This window comes from Lepisma saccharinum, chromosome 5, assembly GCF_977018435.1.
Source record: "Lepisma saccharinum chromosome 5, izLepSacc3.1, whole genome shotgun sequence".
Lineage (NCBI taxonomy): Eukaryota > Metazoa > Arthropoda > Insecta > Zygentoma > Lepismatidae > Lepisma > Lepisma saccharinum.
The window spans coordinates 18,797,306-18,815,540 of record NC_139233.1 but is presented as its reverse complement, the minus strand read 5'-3'; the positions used below and the strand labels follow the sequence as shown (position 1 = coordinate 18,815,540).

General features: G+C 36.9%; 1 protein-coding gene across 2 annotated transcripts in view; it reads left to right on the top strand.

Annotated features, from left to right (window-relative positions):
- Nucleotides 1-18,235, top strand: part of LanA (laminin subunit alpha) — a 137,518-nt gene that overhangs the window by 78,655 nt on the left and 40,628 nt on the right. For both annotated transcript variants that reach the window (XM_083122227.1, XM_083122228.1), the window contains 11 exons: nt 2,359-2,523; nt 2,945-3,182; nt 4,438-4,675; nt 7,877-8,105; nt 11,261-11,388; nt 11,929-12,053; nt 12,718-12,891; nt 14,213-14,343; nt 15,311-15,461; nt 15,827-16,053; nt 17,977-18,144. In XM_083122227.1, coding sequence (XP_082978353.1) covers nt 2,359-2,523; nt 2,945-3,182; nt 4,438-4,675; nt 7,877-8,105; nt 11,261-11,388; nt 11,929-12,053; nt 12,718-12,891; nt 14,213-14,343; nt 15,311-15,461; nt 15,827-16,053; nt 17,977-18,144 — 1,974 coding nt within the window. The remainder of the gene's footprint in view (nt 1-2,358; nt 2,524-2,944; nt 3,183-4,437; nt 4,676-7,876; nt 8,106-11,260; nt 11,389-11,928; nt 12,054-12,717; nt 12,892-14,212; nt 14,344-15,310; nt 15,462-15,826; nt 16,054-17,976; nt 18,145-18,235) is intronic.

Genomic DNA, 18,235 nt, shown 5'->3' with positions numbered 1-18,235 from the left:
CAATACAGATCCACACTGGGAGATACTAGGCACATCAACGTCTTCAATGTATTGTAACCCATATGTCACCTCTGTGCTGGGTTTTACTTCTCAGTAGCTTGGATATGCATTGAAGAATGTGCCCAGTTCTTTACTTGTAGCCTTAAGAGTAATGAACCTGCAGAAAGTCTTCCTCTGGTGTCACTGAGGTAAACAGATGTTTCTAGAAAGCTCCAAAGCAAGAGACTATCATAAGGAAAAGCAACATGTAGAATTTGTACACTCCTCTTCACATAAAGTGGCACATTTTATAAGACTGGACAGTTGAAACATGTTCCACTTCATCTGAACAGGGGTGTACTACAACATGTCCAGAACAAAGAAAAAATATTATTGGAATGTGAAATGAAATGTTTGTGCAAGCCAGGGAAAGTGCAATGCAATCTATGGACAATATTAACAGAGAGGTCACGCCAAATGATATGAGGGCAGAATGCATCATAAGAAAATTGATTTATGAAAGGCTGGGTGAACTCTAAGAGAACTTTCAGCCCAAGTAATAAGTAACAAGTTGCAAGTGGGGAAACAGAAAAAGCTATACTGCACAAACGACCCTTGTGTTTTACCATTTCGAAGTAAAAAAAATATATATGTTCACTAATAGTACGTAATACACACTTCGACTTGGCACTGTGCATTTTTCAATTAGAAGTTTCATTTCTATGAAATAATAAAAACTTTACTACATTACTTGCCATAGCTGCTTTCCTTTATCGAAATCCATGTTGTAAACACACAATATTGCCAGGTCGAACTTTTGTTTTCAATGTGGATATATATGCGAATTTCCACTAGGATTCAACTTTCTTTATTTCGGGTTTTTAATTCGTATTTATGATTTTCATTTTATTTTAGGATATTGGGGTTTGCATTTCTTGATAACTGCAATTTATTTTCGTTAATTTAAGTTCGTTTACTTGAATTTGTATGGAAAATATATGGGTTTTCATTATTTTATTGTCATATTGCCGATTTTGTTGTGTGTCTGTTTAATTATACTTTCGGTGTTCTTTTGTTTCTTGGTGAGTTTGACTTCACAGGTTTCCCTTATTGCACAATGCTAGGACAGCCTTGCTTTGTGATGTCAGTCGAGGAATGCCTGTGTTGTTAGGTTAGGTCCGTTACGTTTGGTTCTCTTAGCATAAATACACTGTAAATGTATTATTTATCCTAAGATAACTAAACCCAACATGCCTAACACAACAAATTAGGCATTTAGTCTTATATCTGCACGTAAATTAGGCTCATTATGTTTAATTTATAATGGAGGTTTCTCAAACTTAATACTACTTTTTTTTTCCACTTTCCATTGTTTCCTCGCCATAAATCCTACATTTCTGGAATCCTTGATTTATACCTTTTCAACAATGTATCATACATATTTCTATTAGGTAGGGTCGATTCGACATCCTTACCAAAAAAAGCACTCACTGCACACAAACTTGCATACTCAGGCAACACAATGTATATTGAGAAAACGACCCAGTCTGAGTGACACACAAGCAACAAGTGACATCCGTTGGTACTGTGATATATACATTTATTTCTGAAAGTTCAGTTGCTAGTGATAAGTGTCATTTCTGGTGTGTCGCTTGTTACTTCAGTCTGAAAGCTCCATAAGGCCCAGGCTTGAATCCCAGCCTGGCCATGGGTATTCTTTGTCATTGTCCCTTCAACCATTTCATCCCTCATTGTCCCTTCAACAATTTCATCCCATAATCAATCATCCTCATTTTTGCAATTAGCCAAAAGTGGCAGAAGAGTGAAGTAAAATAAACAATCAATCAATCAATCAAAGCCCTCTAAGGCTACTTATGTAGGAGCATAAGAAAAATTTCTTCCTGAGACATCCTGTGTGTGTAGTGGAATATTATGATTCCGGCAGTTGAAACAAATGCATGGCTCGGCAGCCGCTTTACATGCCAGATTTGGCTATGACATGCTTTGACTGTTCCTTAGGGAGAGCAATCATAAAAAAAAACTATCATGCCTTACCTAGGATTTGACCCACAAGTCATGGCTTCACAACACATTTTGTTATGACAACAAATTCCACCGTCTGACTGGCTGTGGTACTACTTGTTACCATTTACATGTTCCACACCCACTACACGGAGAGATTTGATTTTCAATTCTAAGGGTTCTCACCTTAATATTAAGTTTCTACAATTTTTTTGTGTTCTCTTGGGGATGTATTAGTTTTTATTTGTCTTGTTTAAAAGCATGCTATCGAATCTGGTACATACATTCTTGTAATTTACATAACATTCATCCTATGCCACAACATATTGATTTCTTCTCTTATTTCTTGGTTTTCAGTTTACTTCAGAGTGTTATTGCAAAAACAATGTGTATGGACAAGCATGCGACACATGCAAGGAAGGAACTTTCGATTTACAAGAGAAAAACCCAGATGGATGTACGAAATGCTTCTGCTTTGGCAAGACAAGTCGCTGCATTAGCTCTTCACACTACAGATCTCAGGTAAAATAAAGAAATGTGTGTATTTTTTATTATGCAAAACAATTTTCAAACCACGATAAATAAACAAATAATTATACACCTATTAATCACATATATAGTCACTACAGACGGAATTGTAAACTGACTTAATTTTACAATGGAAGTAATTAACCAAAATATTTTGTTGTTTACCCAACAGTTGTGTAACTAGTTGAAAATAAATTGTAGTGGACTCTTGACCTGAAAACAAGATAACGGCAACATTTTTTCACTCAATGAAAAAATCAACTTGGCTGGTCTTAGCCCTCCATGGCAAAATAAAAAACAGGAATGGAACAGATTAATTGATGTTCTATACATAACAGTCAATATAAGAACACATTGTTGGATGTTACAATGTTACTGCTATGTACTCGGTGTTTACCATCATGTTCTTAAACAGGTTACGCGCATGGAAGGCTGGCACATGGCGCTAATCGATCTTGCTGACCAAGTTGTTATGGTGGAAACTCTCCCCACCCTACCAGAGCATTTTGACGATGCAACAGTGGAAGCGGACGTTACTGAACCTGCCGGTAGGGTCAGTTACTTCGCAGCACCATTAGACTACCTGGGGAATAAGCTAACATCTTATGGAGGGTACCTAAACTACACCGTGCATTATACATCTGGAATATTTGGTAAGTATTTTGAGAAAAAAGAAATATGCACTTAGAATGAGAAGGCATATTGTTTCTAGAATTGGCTGATTTGATTTTGTTTCCAGTTTACACAAACACTGACACTTGTATTATATTTATGTTACATTAATGTTTCATTGTAGGGGCCAGGAGCTGTAAATGTGCAATATTACTTTGATCCCAGAAGAAAAGAAAAAAACTTTATAGGCTAGTTTTTTTAGTAGCATTTTAACAGAATAACCGAAGGAGGAGGAAAATGATTTGGGTTAAAAAGTTGAGTGTTAAATGCAGACAATAAGTTAAATTCAAAGAATGACAGTTTCCCAAATTCACCAAATTTCTTAACTAATTCTCCCCCTCCTTTTATTTAAAGAAGAATTTCTTGATAAACTTTGTATTTCAATACATTATTGACAGGGGTTCCAGTTTCGAATCCTGGCCCGGGCATGGATATTTGTAAGTGTCCATTCATCAATTTCATCATATCATCACTCATCTTTGCAAATTAGCTAAAAGTGGCACAAAAAGTGAAGTAAAATAAAGCAAATCAATCAATCAATACATTATTGATTTGAAATCTGAAAATAAGCAATGAAAAAATAGTTGTCAGATATTCCCTCAATTGGTGTATAAAATAGAAGAGTCTACCCAAGGATATGGTAATATTAATGATAAGTACAAAGTAAATTATTACTTTCTAATATAATTGTTACTGATATTATTATGACTTCATCAAATTTATATCATTGATCTGACTCTTCTCATTCCATACAAAATATTTCTCTGTCATAGATAGATTCAATGGTATCAGTATTGATTGTGCACAAATGTTTGTGCTTTTGTAGAAAATGCAACATCAATACAATTTCCAATAATTTTACCTTCTGATCAAATATTTCATATATATCTATTAATTTAGTAAAAAATTCCATCATCATTATGTTATTTTTATGCATGTAGAAGTATAATTCCCATACTTGTTTGTAAAGTAATGCCAAAATACAGAGTATCCTTTGTTAAAGCAGAACCGTTTGCAGTCATTTTGTTGCACACATTAATTATGGCTGTAAATTTACCATTCATATTTTTAAAATTGTACATCAAGTTGATCAGATTTTGGTATAAGTAAATTTTTTACTGGTAGTTTTATTTTCGTATCAGTCCATTCCTAACATTTAGAATTTTTTTTATTGTGCAACTTTCTAATTATTTTCACAAGTATTTACAAAATTTTGCTAATAAACTTTCATTTCAGGAAGTGCCGTGAGTGGAGCAGATGTTGTTCTTCATGGAGCTGGAATATACTTGCTGTACTTCTCGCTTGAACAGCCAGCAGCAGGAATTGAATACACAAACAGTTTGGACATAATTGAACAGAATTTTGTTCAACCGTCAGGATTGCCAGCAACAAGAGAACAGATTATGCTGGTCCTTCAAAATTTGAATGCCATTTACATAAGAGCCACTTACTGGGAGCCTAGTGTCCTTGCTAAGTAAGTTATTTATTTATTTTTTATCCTTAGATATATGAATATAAATAATATTATTTTAGTGATGGAAAATACTAATCAGTTCTCTATCTATTTTGTTATATGTGGATATCATATATTCATATTCCCTAGTTCTGTAATGTAAATGTCTAAATACCCAGTTTCTCATTTCATCAAAGATGATCATTTAGTTTTTCTCTTGGAAAAATTAAATGATTAGTTTTTCCAAGAGTCTGTAAACAATGAAATATCTGATTAATTTTGAAAAATTGTGATTTAATACCCATGGACAGGGCTTGAAAAATCCCGGTCGCCATGGCGACTAGAAATTTCAGCCTGGCGACTGATCTTTTGCTGTAATATTGCCATTTTTCAAGTTTGCATGTACGAAATTCTGAAAACTCCAAGTTAAAATTGCAGTACAGCGTAAATTAGCAAATGATTTTTTTTATCAATGTTGTGAACATTTCATAGAATAAATAACAATTTCTTACTCTTTGTCCCCCCCCCCATTTCCCGCTTTCTCACATGATTTAGCGATGTTTTGAATACAGTGATGCTCAGCTTCTTATAGATGGATTGATTTTTGATTGTTTTGCTTTATTTTTTGCCACTTTTGACTTATTTGTGAAGATTGGGATGAGTGATGATATGATCAATAAACACTCGCAAACATCTATGCTCAGGCCGGGATTCAAACCTGGGACCCCTGGCATCGTAGCGCAATGTGCTAACCACTCTGCCACTAGGGCCGGCTCACCTTCTTATAGTATGCACAATTGCTAGTAGGTAGTTTCCTGGCACCTAGCTCTGAAGAAGATTTTTCGAGCACTGCATATCTGAGTTACACAATAAATGCAACTGCAACTTGTTATAAATACAACCATTGGTGTTTTAGTCAGTCATGAACCCATTCACCTACTAATTTACACCAGTGACAGATCCCTTCAGGTCTGATTTAAATGCTCTCCGCTAGGCACTTTCTGTAGTACTCCACATAGTATTTGATAGAAATAAGCCTACCACATACAGGGTGGCTCAATAAGTCACTTAACACCCTCAGTACAAGACCACTGCGGCATGGAATGTCTGGCCAAAGGGGAACCACATTGACGCCACCCACACGGTCGGCGGCCATCTTGATGTCCGCCATCTTGAATTCAACTTCAGAATTTTAAATGGGAAGGGGGTCGTGCGACATATCAAAATGGGCTAGAATTTCACAAGAAATGCAGTGGTGAAGGTTTTTTCGACGTATCTTTAACCAGTAAAAAGTTATGACTGAATTCTTGTACCAATTTGCTCCTTTTCGAGGTGTTAGAAAAATGCCTTAAAATTTGTTTAGCGCATCGGTAATGCATCGAGATCAAAGTGACGTCTAGGGAGAGAAGTTCGCATGCCATTGCACACGATTTTAATCGGATACATCCATGAAGAGCTGCGCATTATAAATGGTTGTCGCGAACAATTTACAGTGTGACGCTTCCATTGAATTAAAAGTCCTTCACAGTGACAAGGCTAATGTTTATGTTCAGAAGGAAGTTTATAAACAGAATATTCAATGCTTTTTATCTGATAACCCATTTTCGACAGATCAAAGCTGAAGGGTTAGTGTTGGTAAGTTAATGGTGTGGCGTGCTGTGTGGAACACGATTGGTTAGTCAATTTTCCATCAACGGAACCTTCAAATGCTTAGGGCTACTTGGATTTGTTAAATAAACAGTTTTTTTCATCCTTGCTTATGGAAGAAGGTACTTTTTACAGAGTTTTTTTTCAATAGGGAAGAACACCAGAACACTTATGGGAACGTTATGAACCTGTTTTTGTCCAAAGTTAGTTATCAGATGCCAAGGGTCGCATATTCTGTTTATGAACTTCCTTCTGAACATAAACATTAGCCTTGTCACTGTGAAGGACTTTTAATTCAATGGAAGCGTCACACTGTAAATTGTTCGTGACAACCATTTATAATGCGCAGCTCTTCATGGATGTATCCGATTAAAATCGTGTGCAATGGCATGCGAACTTCTCTCCCTAGATGTCACTTTGATCTCTATGCATTACGGATGCGCTAAACAAATTTTAAGGCATTTTTCTAACACCTCGAAAAGGAGCAAATTGGTACAAGAATTCAGTCATAACTTTTTACTGGTTAAAGATACGTCGAAAAAACCTTCACCATTGCATTTCTCGTGAAATTCTAGCCCATTTTGATATGTCGCACGACCCCCTTCCCATTTAAAATTCTGAAGTTGAATTCAAGATGGCGGACATCAAGATGGCCGCCGACCATGTGGGTGGCGTCAATGTGGTTCCCCCTTGGCCAGGCAATGATTGGTCATCACCATTTTCACATTCCATGCCGCAGTGGCCTTGTACTGAGGGTGTTAATTGACTTATTGAGCCACCCTGTATATTCAGAACAGATTTTGTGTTCAATGAGAAAAACATCAATTCTTAAGTACAAGATATTTAATGATAATGTTTATGTATGGTACACTTCAAAACATCAAGGGAGCTTTCAGACCAAAGTGACACATGGCAGGTGACAATTGACAAGTGACACATGTCACTTGGAAGCAAACCCTCAGTAATCAATATAGCCTTTTGAACGGAAGCAACACGACAAGCTCCGCATGTCACTTGTCGCTTGCATGTTATCCACACTGATTATCTAAATGGCATTTTCTCCATTGGTGTTGCATTGGTCTGTTGTTTGTACTTGCACAGTGAATACTTGCTCCAAGACTGTGTCACGTGTCGCTTTGGTGTGATCCCTGCTTCTGTTTATTGCTTCGCTCTGAAATATCCCTAACAGAGATGGAAAGAAACACCAAATTTTATCACACTTCCGTATCAGGCCACTTCTCTTTCTCTGTTGTAACACAAAATATCTCGTTGTTGGGTTTTCTTCTAAGAAACTGGGAAATATGTGGGAGAATGTGCTCAGGTCTTTGCTTGCAACCTAAGGGTTTTGTGCCTTCAAGAGACCTTCCTCTGGTGTGGCAAAGATTAAACAGAACACATCCAGGAAATGCACATGCACACAAAGCAGAGTGCTTATATTTGCCAGGGAAGGTAGAATCGAACCCAACAATTTTGAGAACTGAAATCCATGTTTTTTGTTACTTTATAGATTTTTAGATTACAGTGTAAAATAAAGTCAGTACATTAATTTTTATTTATCTTTTGCCCTCTTATCAGACTTCAAGATGTAACCCTGGACATTGCAGTAGAAACGTATGAAGTAGGTGCTTCAAAAGCTTCGTCTGTTGAACAGTGTTTGTGTCCACCCAACTACAAGGGATTGTCTTGTGAAGAATGTGCTTCAGGATACTTTCGAGCACAGACTGGTCCATATGGAGGATTCTGTGTTCCCTGCCAGTGCAATGGCCATGCTGACACCTGCGATCCAGTTACAGGAATATGCACTGTAAGTGTTTGTTTTTTTATTACTAAATTTTGCACAAAAGTCAGATAAACTTAGAAAAAGTAACTGCAGTTATTTTTTTTTTGGTAAAAACCAAGGTAAAAGTCTATACCATGAATGCTTAACCCCTCTTGTGAGAACTGTGGGTGTTATCTGCTCCAAAACAATCCTTGGATATGAGTGCCGAAAACAATAAATTTTTAGTTGGCTTGGGATGGGTTTATTTGACCAATTATTTTAAATTTCGTATAATTTTATAAGAAACTTTGTTTTACTTCTACAGTTATGTTATTTTGTGACCCTTAGGGAGGTTTCACACCGAAAGTAACAAGCATCATGTTACACTACTTGTCACTTCAGAATGAACCAATGACAAGCAATGTTTCATACTGTATCATCATGCCATATTTTGGTAAGCCTGCATTTGATTTGTCGTTCTTCAAGTGACATGTGACACGTCATTTTTGTGTGAAATCTCCCATGTTCATACATTGGTTAAGGAGCCAATCGATCATTGTGGATGTGATCTCAAGATTTTATATCAGATTGATGCATTATTCATTACATGTATTTGTAAATTTTACATTAGTATTTTCCTAGTTCTCAGAAAATGGTCATCATCATCTTCATCCTCTGTCATTTTCATATTATGGTACAGTCAGTATTGAGGATGATGGGTTAAAACAAGGAGATGCATTATCTCCATTGCTCTTTAATTTTGCCTTAGAATATGCTGTTAGGAAGGTAAAAGAAACTAAAGAAGGACTAAAATTAAATGGTGTGACTCAGTTGTTAGCATATGCAGATGATGTAGACTTATTAGGGGATGATATAAATACAATTAAGAATAATGCTAAAATATTTTTCACAACTGCTAAAGAGATAGGTTTGGAAGTTAACAAAGAGAAAACTAAATATATGCTTGCAGGCTGAAACCAAGTGTTAGGTAATAATCAAAATCTAATTATTGATAACAACTTGTTTGAACCAGTTTCCAAATTCAAATACTTAGGAGTAATATTAACAAATGAAAATTATATTAAAGAGGAAATAAAAAGTAGGCTTAATTCAGGAAATGCATGTTACTTTTCTATTCATAAACTTTTGTCTTCTCGTTTAATATCTAAGAAACTAAAAGTTAAAATATACAAAACAGTAATTTTGCCTGTAGTATTATATGGATGTGAAACTTGGCCCCTTACATTGAAAGAGGAACATAAAGTGAGAGTATTTGAAAATAAGATCCTTAGGAAAATATTTGGACCTAAAAGGGGTGAGGAGACAGGTGAGTGGAGAAGGTTACATAATTTAGAACTACATAATTTGTATTCATGTCCAGATATTATTAGAATAATTAAATCAAAAAGACTTAGGTGGGCAGGCCATGTGGCACGAATGGGAGAGGAAAGAGGAGTTCACAGGATTCTTGTTGGAAAACCTGATGGTAAGAGACCTGTAGGAAGGCCAAGACGAAGATGGAGGGACAACGTTGAGATGGACCTAAAGGAAATCGGTAGGGATGGAAAAGAGTATATAGATCTTGCTCAAGATAGGGAGGGACAGATGGAAGACCTGTTTTGCTGCAGCCATGAACCTTTGGGTTTAAGAAGGCTAGAGAGTTAGTTAGTTAGTTAGTCAGTATTGAGGACAAACCCCTTCACATTTCCTTTCCTTTTATCTCTTTTGTTCCTCCACATTCTACGTGGATAAAGACATCACCTTGCAGTGAAAATTTTTAATGATTTTATTTCACCATATTTCGCTCTTTTTATTACTGAAAATTCAGGATTAATTCATTCTCTACAGTGTAATTTATTTTATTATGAGAGCCAGTCAATCCAGAATGAGAATGAATTCATTACTTACTATTAAGTGAGGGGTTAAGTGTATTTTTCTCCACTAATATGGACGTGGAAGAACTGGCATGGAAATGTTTGAAGTGAGTTTCTGCATGCCTCTGGATATGGTGGGCGATTGACTAAGTAGCTGTACATTCAGGCTGCAGTCTAGCTCAAGATGAAGTTGGTGTGGGAAGAGCAGAATGCAGCCTGGATATTTTGTGTCCCATCTGAAGAAATTCACCATGGAAGCTTACGAATTGTTGCTGGGAAGTTGCTCTTCCACTGTCAACCACATTTTGCTGGTTCAAAGAGTTTAAGGAAGGCCATGCAATGACAGTAAAGGTAGGCAGTCCAGTGTTCTGACCACAGCTATGAATAAGATAATGATGCTGCCATTCTTTGTGAAGATTTCTGGATAACTGTTGATGACCAGACAGATATATTACACAGCGCTCATGAGCACTTGTACATGACACATGTCTGTGCAAGGTGGGTGCATAATATTTGGTCAAGAGAAATATCAAATGTGTGCTCCTTGGGGCATTTTCTTGTTCCCTCGCTGAAATTGGCACAAGGAGATAAATGTTTTAGCTCAACTTGAGTGGTCATGAAGAAGGAGGTGATTCCAAAGATCATGCGAAAGCAGGGGTTTGTCCTGAATTTTCCACCTGGGGAGGGTAAGGCTATATTTGTAGCCAAAATGACCATAAGCCTATGCGAGATATTTTAGGAGTGCATTGAGAGAATTGGAGGGTCGCGGTAGTCCATTTGGAAGAGCATCTGACTACCATGCGGAAGACCTGGGTTCGAATCCTGGGGAAGGTTATCTGGACCAGGAATTTTTCCAGTCATTTCCCTGTTTCTGCATGGCTCTGATACCTGGGGGCAACTCTGGTGGGTAAAGGCAGCTGGGCATGATGCTGATTACATCATTCCAACTGGCCGAGATCAAGAATTGTGGAGCTCTACCTCCACATCACCCCATATGCCTTCATGGCATGTGTGCACATGCACAGGGGTACTTTACCTTTTTTTTACCTATTGAGGGAATTTGGGGATGTTTGGGGGAGGGGTGGATAAAATGTTGGATCTCATTATCTATTCTAAGATTGCCAGACACACTGGGTCAAGTGTATTCAACTTGATGGAGACTAGTTTGAAAAGATGTCTACTTGCACCATGCCGAATGTTCTTGGTGAGTGATAAGTCCATTCTTATTCTTTATTGACTAGTCCTCATACATGCATAATCTTATCTGTAGTTCCTAAAATGCTGTAGTTACAGGTAATTGTTATAAACTTTATTTTACTTATTCAGGATTGCAAGCACAATACAACAGGAGACCATTGTGAGAAGTGTGCTGTCGGATATTATGGTGATGCAACTTTTGGCACTCCATTCGACTGTCTGATATGTGCATGTCCATTGCCTTTGCCTTCAAACAAGTAAGTGTAATTACAAATCCTGAAATTGTTGATCATACATTAGATAAAGAAGAATTATAACAAGCGTCAGTCTCGCAGTGCTCATTTATATCCCCATTTGGTCCTTGGTTTAAAATTTGTGGGATCACATTGTGTTCTTACATACTGAAATAGTCCTAGATTCATATTTATTTGACAAAATTGATAATTCTGTACAATAAAAAAAATACAATATGCATTAACTTCCTTATAGAATATGATTCATGTCTTCCTATGTCTGAAAATGTATTTAAAAATAAAATAATAATAATAAAAAAGATAACTATTCAGAACATTTCACTAGAAATGAGCAATTGTTGTTCCCCTCCCCTTGAGGGAGGAGAAAGTGGCTTTCTACGTTTCTTTGAGTGAGAGGACGTCGGACATGGGAAAAGCGTTGATCACTATTAGTTTTAGAATTCACATCAATGCTTTCTAACTGCCATGAGCCAATGAACTTGGCCATACATTCACTACAGTAGAAACAAGAGAATATCTGATGATAGTGAATTTTCTTTGCAGCTTTGCATTTGGGTGTGATGTAACAGACGATGGTCTAAGGATCCATTGTGACTGTATGCCAGGCTACTTTGGCCCTCGCTGTGAATCTTGTGCTGCTGGTTTCTACGGTCGGCCTGAAACACCAGGTATTCAATTTCTTACTCTTAAATGTATCTGACTACTTCCATCCTTGATGCTTTGATTTTCTGTCTAGACAGGGTTTCTACTGACCTAGAAATACATAAATGTTGATAAAGCCAGGGAAAATTATTGTATTTGTATTTCCCAACTGGTGAATCTTATTTAGAAATGATTATCAAATTTGGTATACACGATGAGTGTTTACATTGAAACTGCAGCAACCTTCATGCATCTGCTATTCTACAGAAACGTGAGCGACAAGAAAGGCCCACACAGACCATATTTCCATACTTTCATTTCCATAACAAAGTTCCATATTTCTGCATTATTGTTTTTGTTGTCACCTGATTAATTTTGTAGGACCATTCCATTCATTAACGCAGGCTGTGGCATCTAGGATAGGCTATCATCTCTATCCTGGACAACAAAAACAGCAACAGAAATATATAGTTTTATCTACACAATACTTTCACCACATTTACAAATGGTCCATGTAGCAACATTCATACTTAAAATAATATAAATAACAACTTCAGTTGCTTTCACCACTTAAGGATTTAAGGTTTTTATTCATATTCTTATTTGTAAGTATCATTACTGTTTTACTGTTTCATTTTTTTATAAATGCCATCAAGTATCTTCAACTTATATTGTTTAATTCTGATTTAGGTGATTACTGCAAGACATGCGACTGCTCAGGGAACATCAATCCAAGTGATCCATCCTCCTGTGATTCCGTGAGTGGAGATTGCCTGAAGTGTTTGAACAACACATTTGGAGAAGCATGCAGCCTTTGTGCTCCAGGATATTTTGGTGATGCTATAGTTCTCAAAGACTGTCAAAGTAAGTGCAGAATCTTGTTGTTGTCCGTCCACATTTGAACCATGCAATTATGCAGTCAGGAAAAATGTACAAGGGTTGATCAAATGAAAAGGTACGAAACGTCGTAACAACGGAATCGTTTATATAATACCGATGCCGCGATGGGAGAACGTAGCGTGATATGTAGGGGTGCGATTGGAGTCACCACGCGGCATCGGAGCATGCATTGAACGCGCATGCGCAGGAGAGAGCAGAGGCTCCGATACAGAGCGCCGTCCAAGTGACGCGGCAGTGCGTGTTCAGACAGGATGGCGTTAACATTGGCAAATTCGACTGTTGAGGAGCAGCGAGGCGTTATCCGTTTTCTGACAGCGGAAGGTGTTAAACCGGCCGATATTCATCGCCGGATGGTGAACGTTTACGGGGAAAGCGAACGACCGGGGCTGCTCACGGAGGGTGTGGGTCTGCTCCATGATAACGCACGTCCACACGTCTCCAGGGTCACACACGCGGAACTGGCCAGGTTCAAGGGGGAGCAGCTAGACCATCCGCCCTACAGTCCAGACTTATCCCCCTGTGACTTCCATGTGTTTGGTTCCCTGAAAAAGCATCTCAAAGGAAGGTGCTTCACCTCGGACGATGAACTCAAGGACGCTGTGAAGGACTGGGTCGCGTCACGGCCAAAGGAATTCTGGGAAAAAGGAATCATTCGGCTCGTTCATCAATGGGATCAATGTGCTCAGGCCTATGGAGGATACTTTGAATAAAGTATTAATTTACACCGACAGTGTCGTTTTGTACCTTTTCATTTGATCAACCCTTGTAATATTGTAATGGAATCATTGACAACTTCCACAGAATTGTGTGTATTATACCTAGGAAAATATATTTGTAACAAATAAAGAAATAAGAAAAATGAGGTAAAAAAAAACCTAGCTACATTTCATTCAAATTTGGCAGATAAAATTAGACATTGGTTTATTATAATAAATAGAACCTTAGATTAATTTGAAAACATTACATTTAAAGGAAAGAATACCACTGGTAACTGCTGCAAGTGTACCTCTTTAAATGTGTCCTGAAAGTAGGTGTATTAGATGAACATCAATTACAGAATTAATGTATGGTTGTTACTAACATATAAGTAATGAAGGTAGCCTGTGGGTTCCTGAAATGTTAAATCAGCGATACTTATAACAACCATAAAGTAGAATAATTCTACAAGCAAGCAATATGTACATACAAGAACATTAATTATTATTAATTTTAAAATGTTACAAGTATGCAATACACTGTCAAATTTGCAACATGCTGTTTCAATGTATTTTTCTTTGTTAATCAGCTTGCACTTGTGATGAGTGTGGAACCCAGAGATGTGATAGTTTCACCGGCCAGTGTGAATGCCTGCCCAATGTCGTGGGAGAGAAATGTGATCGCTGTGCTTCTGACTACTATGGATTTTCTTCTTGCCAGGTACTTTGTAGATCATGTTGTTTAATTTCGTCCTAGAGTTCATTTCTCCATACATGTGCCTTCAACATTTATACGTATTATTTCTTGGTGAGGATATGGTATACAAAGCAGATCATACAAAATATCAAATGTAATCAGTGTTTGGTATTCTTTATTATTGGTGAAGGAAGAATCATAAAATTTAGGTATGGACCGATATGAAATTTTGGCTGATACCGATAAAGTACCGATATAAAATTTACCGATACTGATATTCTACCGATCCGATATAAAATTCCAAATAGCCCTCGAAGAACCTGAATGGATCATTGACCTCCTTAATAAATGTATGTTTCAAGGTGATTGTAGTGCAAAAGAAGTTGCTTATTTAGACATTCACTTCTTAAGAAAGTAGAGCATGGAGATTGTCCATAAAAATTATAACAAAATGGCAAAATTTTGCACTGAATTATAAGATATTTATAGAGATATTGTATCGGTAAAATAATTGGTAATTTTACCGATGAACCGATACACTGATATGCCAATATCGGCTGATACCAATAGAGTACTGATTAATCTGTCCCATCCTTAATAAAATTAGTGGGATTAATGTGGACCAATATTGATATATAGTCCCAGTATAAAATTTATTAATATCAATAACTCATAGTAAACAAAACTAAATTAAACTAAAAAACTAAATTTTTGCATTGCTTGGTTTCATTTTCCGAAACAAACCAATATGTTCACTAACCAGTACATTATTAGGTAACATACTTAATGAAATTTTTATTGATTGACCAAGTACGGTATGCTGCTTGAAACAATAGATCAGCAGTCTCTGTGGCATTTAAACATAAAATATAGATTTATTGGAAACATGCTGAATATGGATTTTTGACAAGAAACTTTAAATTTATATACTGATATCAATTTAATGAAGTTTTTTTTCTTCAGCATTAAAAGCGTGGAATTTGTTTTGCAGGGTTGCACTGCTTGCAACTGTGGCATTGCATCCAAGAGCTCACAGTGCGATGATGAGAGTGGACAGTGCCTCTGCAAACCAGGTGTTAGTGGGAGAGCATGCGAGAGATGTTCAGCGGGGTTCTGGAATTACGGACCCGATGGTTGTATTAGTAAGTACATTTGGTAATCTTTGAAGAATGTGACAGCTAAGAAAGGATCATAGCATGTTTTTGCTGTAATTAGAGATTTTTTTTTATTACAACGCACTTCAACTGGAAAAAATATATTGATACTACCTCTCATTCATTTACAAAAAATATAAATCTTTTCATAATGTTACTTTCAATGCAATTGAGTTTGTTATTATACAGTCAAGTTATGTGCAAAAGTTATATTAGCTTTTAATGTTTCATAACAGTGTGTGGAATCAGAATTCTACTATAGTTTATAAAATGAACAAAATTACTAATATATTAAAACAAATATTTGTTTTGCATGTGTTTTTAATCCTAATGTATAACTTTTCCTCATCTAGGCTGTGAATGCAATGTTCAGTATTCAGTAGGATTTACGTGCAATCCTAGCAACGGGCAGTGTGAATGTCTCCCAGGTGTTATTGGTGATAAGTGTGAACTCTGTCCCTATCGATGGGTCTTTGTGCAGCAACAAGGATGCATTGAGTGTGAAAGCTGCATTCATAACCTCCTGGATGTGACAGATGAATTGAGAAGCTTACTTGATCCTGTTGTAATAGAATTTGAGGTATGTCTAGTAATTGTGGTTATAATCTTAAATGCATGAAATCTGAATTATGTCCTTCAAATACAATGATGATTCAAATAAAAGTTGGTCATGCCGATTATGCTTAAAAAGAATGTCACTACCACCACAAACCTTGAGATAACATGCTCATACAAATTCTTTGGTTGCTGATTCAGAATTTGCATAAGCGTAACCATTTATACAAATCTGTATCCTTTCAGCTGTTTCTTCAACTTGCAAGAAAATGTGAAAATCACAAGGTGAGAGGTCAAGGCTGTAGGGAGGGTGTGCAAGACTCCCACTTGAACTTCTGCCATTTTCCCACAGTTATTTTAGATGTATTGTGTCATGTATTGTCCTGGGTACCTCAAAACAAGGAGCCGCAGCTCATGTTCTTGATTACCATATGCAGGTTTTGACCCTTTTGCGGCACAGTAGTGATCAGCACCGAGTTGATGTCATTGTGTGATACTCAACTGCAGATCGTGTATGGTTGACATGATAGTTGTGTCCTACCCTTTAAGCATATGTTTCAGCTCTTCACTACGAGCTATGACATGCAATGTGGACATATAGCAGTAAATATTGTCTTGATAAAACATGTTCGACTGTCAAAAACTTAACCTCATCACATTGTTCTTCTATTGGAGTTGATGTTGCAGTGTTCGGACTGCTGCAAATCATATTCCACAGAGGCAAACCTCACCTATGTGTCAATTATATATCTGCAGAACATTCTCCAACAGGAGTCAAAATACAGATTATCACACATCACATAATAACATTGCCTGCATAACAAAGCATAATAACATTATTGATTGATTGATTGAGTTGGTGTTTTAAGTCCACTTTATGCACGGTAAGGCTAATCGGGACTGAACCTACAGTTTAAAGTGGGATCCGAACCACAATGTGCCTCCACCAGGTATAGAACCCGGGAACCCTTGATTGATGCTACCACTGAGCCATCAGGGAGGCACCGTAATAACATTGTGCCAGCCCCCATCGAGGAGTGGTTAGCACATTGTGCTACAACACCAGGGGTCCTGGGTTTGAATCCCAGCCTGGGCATGGAAGTTTGTGAGTGTCCATTCATCAATTTCATCATTCCATCACTCATCCCCATCTTCGCAAATTAGCCAAAAGTGGCACAAAAGTGAAGTAAAATAAAGCAAATCAATCAATCATAATAACATTGCCTGCACAAAAAGCAAGTGACAATAAACAAACCCAAATGCATACAAACAAAGCAGTGTTGTGCACATGTTGCTACGTACTTTCCTAGCTTGTGTAGATTCGTCTTCTTTAACTTAGTCTTCATGGCCAGACAATAAAATTAGTTTTGTTGAGATAAAGCATAATTTACACCACATGTCATCATTTCACTAAATAGCTGAAGCTAAAAAGGTCCAGTTTTGGCATGTAACTTCAGCTACTTAGTTTAGTTTAGTTTTTAGTTCAGAGTGAAGCAGTTTATCACACCTTAAATTTGTTATTTCATATTGACCCTCTTCTCAAGCTGTATGCTGAGTGAAGTTATTAAGAAATCTACAGAATTTAGCATTGTTAATTTTAATCCCCAACTGTTAGCTGTTCATAATAGTTTGACAAACAGACCTGTCTTTCAGACTATTCTTTACTCCATACAAATATACATAGTTAATTTTAAAATAGTAAAAATGTAACTAGACAGGAGGTTGAAGGGTACTTCGATTTGTGTACCAGCGTAACAAATTGGCAGGATCCGTGGTTCAAATTTTGGCTAAGTCTTGTATTTGTCCTTTATTTCTTTTTCCCTCATTATCTTCATGTAATATTAATGAAAGGTTGAAACTTGCTTACCAATAATTTAAGCTAAACCTTGCAATATTTATGCCTGAATTGAACAGGGTTTATTAAAGTCATTTTAATCTTCTATTTCAGACTGTAGCTCTGAGCTACTTCACAACCCAGAGACTCATTTACATCAATGACTCTGTGAATGAGTTATATCCCAAAGTGAATTTGCTGGATCCACTTGGAATCGACTTGGGCCCTTTTCAGCAAGAGCTAGACAGCCTAGAACAGGAGTCTAGGTCATTCAATCGACAGGTAAGGAAGTTAATAAACTATAATGCATAAATATTGGTAACTGGACAAATTCATTCGCAGCCTTACAGTATCAATATTGGATTATCATTGA